At 30.6% G+C, this 8570-nt stretch overlaps 1 protein-coding gene across 1 annotated transcript in view; it reads right to left on the bottom strand.

The window, feature by feature from the left end:
* The window catches only part of LOC142337011 (uncharacterized), a 28112-nt gene extending 19749 nt beyond the window's left edge, over positions 1–8363 (bottom strand). The window contains exons 1-2 of the mRNA XM_075386026.1: positions 8074–8363; positions 5750–5775 (exon numbers count right to left, since the gene is read on the bottom strand). Of these exons, the coding sequence (XP_075242141.1) occupies positions 5750–5775; positions 8074–8150 (103 nt within the window). The 5' untranslated portion in view covers positions 8151–8363. The remainder of the gene's footprint in view (positions 1–5749; positions 5776–8073) is intronic.
* Positions 8364–8570: the final 207 nt, after the last annotated feature.

The raw sequence follows: 8570 nt of genomic DNA, 5'->3' as shown, positions 1-8570 counted from the left end.
CAGTAAATAAGTTATTTTGTAAATTACAAGGAAATGTAGGGGTCCTCTGATTGATGAGAATAACTTACAAGATGACGAATAGAACAATAAACACTGAAAAAACTGAAAAATCCTTAAAAATCTTTGATATGTATAATATAAAAAACTTTAAGACTATTTGCTATAAATTGACTGCTTTGGATAATCATTCAATTCTCAATTAAAAGCTGATGAGACGGGTCAACATTTACGGCTACCTAAAGATTTTAAATAAAAAACAGGCAGAAACAGCAAATTCAAAAAAGAAAATGAGCAGGAATGAGCAAGTGTGGAAGCCATTAAAAGATGAACTTTTCAGTAAAAAGTTTTCTACTTTCAATTCATTTTTATGCGATTGTTCTTTTTAACAATTCGACTCCAATAAATCAACAAATTTGAACAAATACATTAAAACCACGAAACAATTGAGAAAATCCGTAGTATCAATGCCATTAAATTCAATAGCTTAAAATTCGAAGCTAAAAAATACCCTAATATATAAGACGACAATAATGTTTGTTATTTATAAGTCATCAATATGACGTTACACTAAGTCATTGACTATGAAAACCAACAAAAACAGCCAAAATCCAAAAATTAAGTAGAAAATTTGGAGAAGAAAGTGTCGAAGGCTTTTAAAACATGACCTTTTCTCTGGAAATTTTATATATGATTCATTGAACGTTTTCTCTAAGCCAATGCAAGTATCAATATTAGGATAATAAATAAAGATTCCAAAAGAAACCAAAGTTACGAAAAAAATATTGAACCGTGCATCGAAGTCATAACAACAATAGTTAGAAGTTAAAACCGTTAACTAGATTATTTTTCGTTGAAGTAGAAAAAAAGAGGGTGTTTTCATTACACAGACTGACTTACATTTCACATAATTGAGTTTCAGATCGGTTATTATTATTTAAAAAAATTCACGAAAAATCTGTTATAATGTCTTAACAGCCATTAAATTCAATAGCTCTCAACGGAAGTCAATAGACACGCTTAGTTATGCCACGATTGGAGTACAAGGATAATTTTCATACATAGGTAATCAATAAGACATGAAAATAAGTCTTATGGCTATGGGAAAAAACCAAAAATTCAGTAGAAAAGTGCGAGAAGAAAGTGTCGAAAACTTTTGAAACTTTAGATTTTCTCTGAAATTTTTATCCAAGAGTCATTGAAAGTCTTCTCTAAGCCAATGGGAGTTATCAATATCCTGATAAGATGATAGGATTTCAAGAGGAACCAAAAATACAAAATATCCAAAACTTTTTTTAAAAAAATTTGAAATCGTATGGCATTGAAGTCATATAACACATAGTTAGAAGACAAAACCGCTAACCAGAATAATTTTGGTCGTAATAGAAAAGAAAGGGCCCTTTTATTGCTGAGAATGACTTAAAATTCACGAAAACAAGTTTATGATCGCTTAAGTTTTTTAAAAAATTAAAACCTTAACAGCCACTAGCTGTCCACTCGATGCCCTAGATAGGTTAACCAAATGCTCATTACGAAACCTATTACACTTTTAGTCAGCGAGTTTATGCCATAGGACTCCAAAATTTAGTAAAACCTCAAAAAGGAAATCATAATTTCATTTAAAATTACGAAAGCTCAGAGTCGAAGCCAAAAAAATACGAACGGTTCTTGAAAAGGAATTTTTATTGATTGGGCTTCATTAGACAGTAAATCAAGTTTGCCATTAACGGAACCTCAATATGAATGGTGACTAGTCTCTATTTGACATAAAAAAAACATAAAAAAAAATATGAAAAGTTTTCTAAAAAAAAGAGCTCTCAAATATAATTCGATTCAATTGATAGTAAACTTCCCCATGAGACCAGAAATAGTCTTTTTAATCGCCTTTCGTCTATTAGGAACTCAAAAATGATTCAATTTGTGGCGTGAAATGTAATTTTTAATTAACATTTTTTATTTAAAAAATCCTAATTTGTTCAAAATTTACACTAAAAGTGAACAAAATCATGGCAAATATCCGGTGTTCACACAAAACTTCAATCCTCGATAACTCCTCGAAAAACGAAACTCATAAAAAAAATTTAGTTTCGAATTCTACGCTGGAAGTGCTTTTTAATGATACCCCTCACATTTTTCTATGATGAATATATCGATCGGCCAAAATTATCTGAACAAAAAGAACCCATTTGTGTATATAGTTGTGGGGTCCGAACAATAAGAAAATTATGCGCTAATAAAAACTGTCAGTAAAAGAAGACGCTATTGGTTCTGCCTAAAACAGTCTACTGCATGGGGGCAGCCCAAAAATATCTGAAATGAAGACAAAAACGACATTGTTTTTTTTGGATTGACCACGAAATTTTAAATTTTGTTCCGACCAACCTTGACGGGGAAGAAACATCGACCACAAAATTTTGACTTTTGTTCCGACCCAACCTGATGGGAAAGAAATTTTGTAGACTGTATATATATATATATATATATATATATATATATATATATATATATATATATATATATATATATATATATGTATATATATATATATATATATATATATGTGGTGTGTGATTATATATATATATATATATATATATATATATATATAATATAAATATATATAAATATTCAAATGGGTTTTCTTTGTTCAGTCAATTTTGGCCGATCGATATATTCATCGTAGAGAGTTGCGAGTGGTATCACTTGAAAGCTCGTCCAGCGTGAAATGTAGAATTCAAAACATTTTAACTTTTGAATTTCTCCTCCACAGATTTACTGAGGTTTAAATCTTTATGAATAAAATTGGCTTGTTATCCACATTTTCAAAATTTTTGTCGTTTTTTTTTGTTGCCATCATTGCAAAAATTATGTTGAAAAAGGTAGCAAACGTGTTAGTATTTTTAAATTTAGACAAAATTGTAGACACAATAAAATAGCTGAACATTTTGAGTTGAACATTTTGACTAAATTTTTCGTAATTCGGCCTCTTTTCCATCAAAGTGCATCCATTTTTTTACTAAATTGGTCAGAATTGCAGACCTTAAAACTGCTGACACAATCTTCTCAAATTCCCAAATTGAATAGTTTTTCTTTTGCTTTCTATAAGACTGTGGTGGAACTAATTTTTCATCCAATTCACCTCGATAAATATCAACGCTACATTGATACATAGACTTTCAGTCGTCAAATTTTGTTTTTCTCTAACAATCAGAACAATCACCTGCTTCCAAAGTACAACACCAAAAACAAAGCTTAATTTAATTTAATTACCGAAATACTGTTACACCGGAATGATATGACATTTAATTACTCAATTAACGGCAATTACTTACGTGGAATTGAGACTCTTTGAACATATTCCAAATATTCAGTTACAAGCTCAAATTTTTATGGCTTCAACATTTTCTTTGAGTAAAATTGTTTTTTTAGTTTTGGTTCTTAGTTGTTGTCATTTTGTATTAATTAATTTTAGTCGTCACTGCTATATGGTTTCCGATATGGTTTTTTAGCTTTGAGACTAAGAGATTTCGTTTCTTTGTAAATTGGTCCATTTCCTTTTAGAATTTTTGCACATTTGCCTTTATTGTATTGTCACACTTTTACATTAATGACAAAATACATAACACTATAACAACTGTGAGAGAAGGCACAAATAGGTTATGGTTTTAATAGCTTCGACACCGTTTTCCCGCAAATTTAAAGGAATTTTTTATTTTTGCGTTTTTTATTCGTTCGTTTTGTACTGGTGTAAAATATTCTGGAAAATGACAGGCCTCAGGCTTTCTTTGGAGAAAAAATCTAAATTACTGAAGGGTTTAAGTCCATGGCAATTGGTTTTCATGGCTTTGAATTTATTTGCTTTACAAAAAAAAATCATTTTTAAAAACTCTTTCGGCTTTCATTTCTTGTTTCCTTGTTGCCAGTAAATTTAAGTGCCAGTTCAATATTGGCAGCTTGAAATCGGTTTTGAACTTTAATTTTTTTAAAATCTTTGGTTTCATGCTTTAAATAATGGTTTTGAGTTTATTTTTTCATAATTTGTCACGCTACTTTGAATGCAGGCCCATTTATTTATAAGTAATTTTACTTTTTTTAGCTTGGAAACTGATTTTTAGCACATTTTCCTCGCACTTTTCATTGTCTTCAGTGTTTGCTGTTCTTTTAATAGATGTTAGACATTTTCTGGATAATTAGAAGTCTCAATGGCCTCTCTTGGAATTAAAAAAGAAACTATTTCAGTTGATAGCTAAAATTTTTCATGACTTGTCAAGATATATGTTTTCTTTACTTTCACATTTGTGTTGTTTTTTGTAGATTTGTGTTGTTTTTTTGTCCACTTGTTCCATAGTTTTTATGTGATGCTATTTTGATATTAAGTGTTCTCAAGAAAAATATACATTATGTTTTGATCGTAGATAATATTTGGTTTTATTTGGTTTTTCATATGTCTTTTCTCGTAGTATTGTTAATAGCTTTTCTCATCGGCCCTCTACTACGTCATTGTTTAATTCGTTTAATGGTTTGAGTTTATATCAATTTTTTATGCACCAATTTTTTTCGAGATAAATGTAAATTGTAAAAAGTTTTCTGTCTCTTCTTCTTTCGGAAGACAATTAGACAAAAAATATGGATGAGCGGGGTCAGTACTATATGTGCAAACGCACATTACCGTGCCTCCTTGTTCTGTTATTTAGTGAAAGCTATAATGTGAGTTCTGAATCATTTTCTACAGTAAGTAGGCCAAATGTTCAATCGCTTAATGATTTTATCTTCTTTGTGATTGAAATTTGACTTATCTTAAAACTGAACTAATTATTAAGGTATAATTATATAAATGTATATTTATTAAGTATTGATATTGTGAGCCAGAATTGAAGTTTTCCCAAAGAAAGCAGTGGTATATTTCTCTAACTTATATTATAAAAGTATATAACATTGTTTTCCGAAAGCTGATAATAGTTGTTACTCTGGAATCCAATGAAATTGAAAACTTTTGAAGACTTATTAGGATGGCATTAGTTAATTTTTCCCAATGAGTTATCGTTTATCACTTTGGGTTCAACTCGTCGACCTGAAAGTAAATAATAGCTGAAAATATTGGGATATATTTGGACCTCTAAGTTCCTCATTTTGGTCCATTTAGCTTTTCCTAGACTGTTCTAATTCTTTTTGCTAAATGTTAATCACCGTTGATGTATTTAGTTCTTTTCTTGGCCACCACTGCACCAAAAAAATGATTTCGTGCTTATGTGTTCGAAAGTTAACAAAAAATCAAGTGAGAATGAGAAGGACAGCTTAATTTATGCCATGGATTGATAACTCTGATGTCTTTCTATTGATTTTGCAATGCTATTTAATGTTTTTTTTAAATATATTCACTTTTTAATGATAATGGACTTTCTTTATAGATTATAGCCCAAGTCGATAGGATTACGGTAGTCCTCCTAGCCCTGGTAACTCAATTCGGTTTGAGATGTATATCTTGATAGGTTTTGAAAGAGAGCTTTGCAAGATGATGCATAATTATGCAATATTTTGAAGAAAGATCTTTCAAATCTGGCATCCAAGCTTGATGAAATATCTTTCAAAACTGGCATCCGAGCCGGACTCGGGTTATCAGATCTGTTATATAGATTTAAGAACTTTCCTATGTTTGGTTTTTCCCATTGATGCAGCTTGAAGTGATACCTTTAGGCCTGATAGCTTCTTTTAAAAGCTTTGATTATTCAATGTCAAATCATTTGCAGCTTACCATCGGTTGTCAAGCACCCGCTGAGTCTGAAACAAACGAGTACCATCTTGGCAAACTGGTGGATAAATATTCGTAGTGTGCAATGCGATCAGTTTCTTTTTTATGATATTTTTATATTTCCGACTTTTAAAAAAGTAGTTTTTAGCGACATAATTTTAATTTCTGGAGACAATTTTAATATCTCAATTCAGCAGTATTTTTCTAATGCGTTGAGTAAACTTTTGGTGATGCATGTTTTTTATATTTTTTATCATCACGTGTTAAAAAACTGCGTTTTTTTTCAAAACATTTCCCGGGCCGCCGCTTCCTTGGTTCCATACAAGGATCATACATGATGTCATACAACTCATAACGTATTTCCTAGTACGATACTTGCAGGGAACCAAGGAATTCATATCTGATCCTTGCATGAAGCCTAGTAAATCATATGTGATTCTTGAGTGAAACCCAGGAAATTGTATATGATTCTTGTGGGTAAAACTAGGATTAAATTCACAGTTCACATCTCATAAGATTTTAAAAAATCCAAAAAACAATTTATGGAGAAATATGAAACCAGGGAAATCATATATATTTTTTGTATAAATCCCACTCATCGTGTGGGTGAATCGGTTGTATTTTTTTACTGATTGAGCGTGATAGTTGCTACGGTTGGAATCGTTTACAGCATTTTTTTGTATGAAATTTGTATGATTAACAAGAAATCATAAAAATCATATATGACCTTGTATGGTTACTGGGAAAAGTGAAACTCAATGAATCCTCTTTTGGGTGACTCTGGTGTATTTTATACTGCTTCAGCGTTGTGGCTGCTACAATCGGAATTGCTTACAACTACTTCATTTTTTTGTTTGAAACTTGTATGATTACGGGGAAATCATACAAATCATATATGACCTTGTATAATTACCGGGGATCATAAATGACCTTGAATGAAACCAAGGAAAGGTTTATGATGACCAACCAAACTTAATGCAATAAATCAAAAGTTGGAAAAGATATGCTGCATCTCAACAAACAATTCAACCCAACGTATCCTCTGAAAATAAATAGAAAAAATCATTTTTTAAAAAAATTTAGTAGGACTTTTTCAGGAACACTGACGTGAGAACTTTCACACGTCAGTGAAAGCAATATCAAAAATTAAGAATTATTTTTTCAATTCGGGAAGTTGTTAAATTTGTCTGATTTTTCAATCAGAATCAAAATTGAATAGTATAGAAAATTATAGGTCTCCTGATGCCGCCTTCATGGAACGATTGAAACCAAGGCTGTCGATTTCGCTCCAACAGAACATATTGATGTTTTCGAGGTTTCAAGCAAAGTAGCTTTAATAGAAAATAATTTATGTTCTTGGTTTTTTTTTCTAAGAAACATTTTGAAAGAGATTTTGCAAAATTTAATCTATAGTTCAAAAAGAAGTTGTCTAAAATTTCCTCACATATTCAATTTTTCATGAACAATGGAAAATTTACCTAGATTTCGCACCCACTAACTCGCCAAAAAAGTTTCAAAGCTCGACGTTCTCGAGATTCTTTAGAACCAATTGGCCATGAAAATTTAACGCCTAAGAGTATATGTAACTCATCTATGAAGAGCTCGGTTTTTCAAAAAAGAACTCTTAAAACGCCACAATTGAGGATCTCCGTTAATGGGGTAGAGAAAACAAATCGGTGCTACAATATCGATCCAATGGTTGATACCATTCTCAATTAATTAGTACGTCAAATAATTGCTGAATGTCAATTTAAAGGCTTATCAAAATGGTCTTTATATCAAACGCAATTATTTGTAGATCATCATAAAAATAAAAAATAATTTTTCCATTTAATTCCGCATAAACGTATGATATGATCTGCTTTTGGGTCTGAGATGAGTCGTTTTCAGTTAAAATATTTAGCACAACAACATTGGTGGAAATTTTTGAAAAAAATTTTTGTTTTTTTTGCCTTTATTTTCGAGAATTTTTCGCCTTTATTTTTTTTAAATGAAAAAAAAACTTTTTTTACTTATTCCTCCATTGATTTCCAGAAATTTTTAAACATAGAATATTTTTTACTGTAAAGACATATACAATGCATACATATTACTTTGAATATGCTCTAGAACGGATCCATCCCGCTGTTTTTCCTTATTTAATTTGTTTTTTGTCAGAGGCAAAAAATGTTTTTTGGACTTGTCATATTTTAGTACTTTTAATGAAATTTCTGAGAATTTGAGCAATGAAATACAACTTAAAAATCGCCACTTGAAATGTTTTTTCTTAAAGATCTCATCATTGAGTGACCTTAACTTGTCATTTAGCGGGATTGGTGAATACATACCTGATGGCAATTAGAAGTAGTTGAAACAAGACAGAACACCCAGTCATGTCAAAATAAAGGTAATTATTATAAATCATATTAATTGCAGATTAGAGCTTTTTTGATTAGCGATTTTTCTGTAAGCTGTTACGCAACACAAGTGCACAACCTTTTGTGCGGATTATGTAACAAAAGTTGAAAACGACAGTTGGCCGCGTTTACATGAATATTAAAAGTTACTGTATTCACAAAGTGAGCCGAACCAAACGTAGAATAAACAGTCACATGTTCGTTATTAATAACTGGAGGTTTCTATCATTCTAAAGAATATAATTTTAATGAACTATCAGCTAAAAGTTGATGCACAATGAATAAAAGTAAGTCTTATGCACACAATCAATTTTGTAGAATTTTTACATTTAGAGCAATCTTGGCTCATGACAAGACGTACAAAGTTTTGCTTTATTTTGTGATTCATTTTTAAAGCACCATTTATTGTTTTGCAATGCATCATCTAA

The sequence above is a fragment of the Convolutriloba macropyga genome, chromosome 3 (genome assembly GCF_964194025.1).
Source record: "Convolutriloba macropyga chromosome 3, txConMacr16.3, whole genome shotgun sequence".
NCBI lineage: Eukaryota > Metazoa > Xenacoelomorpha > Acoela > Convolutidae > Convolutriloba > Convolutriloba macropyga.
The sequence above is the reverse complement of the archived record's forward strand: the minus strand, read 5'-3'. Positions and strand labels throughout refer to the sequence as shown.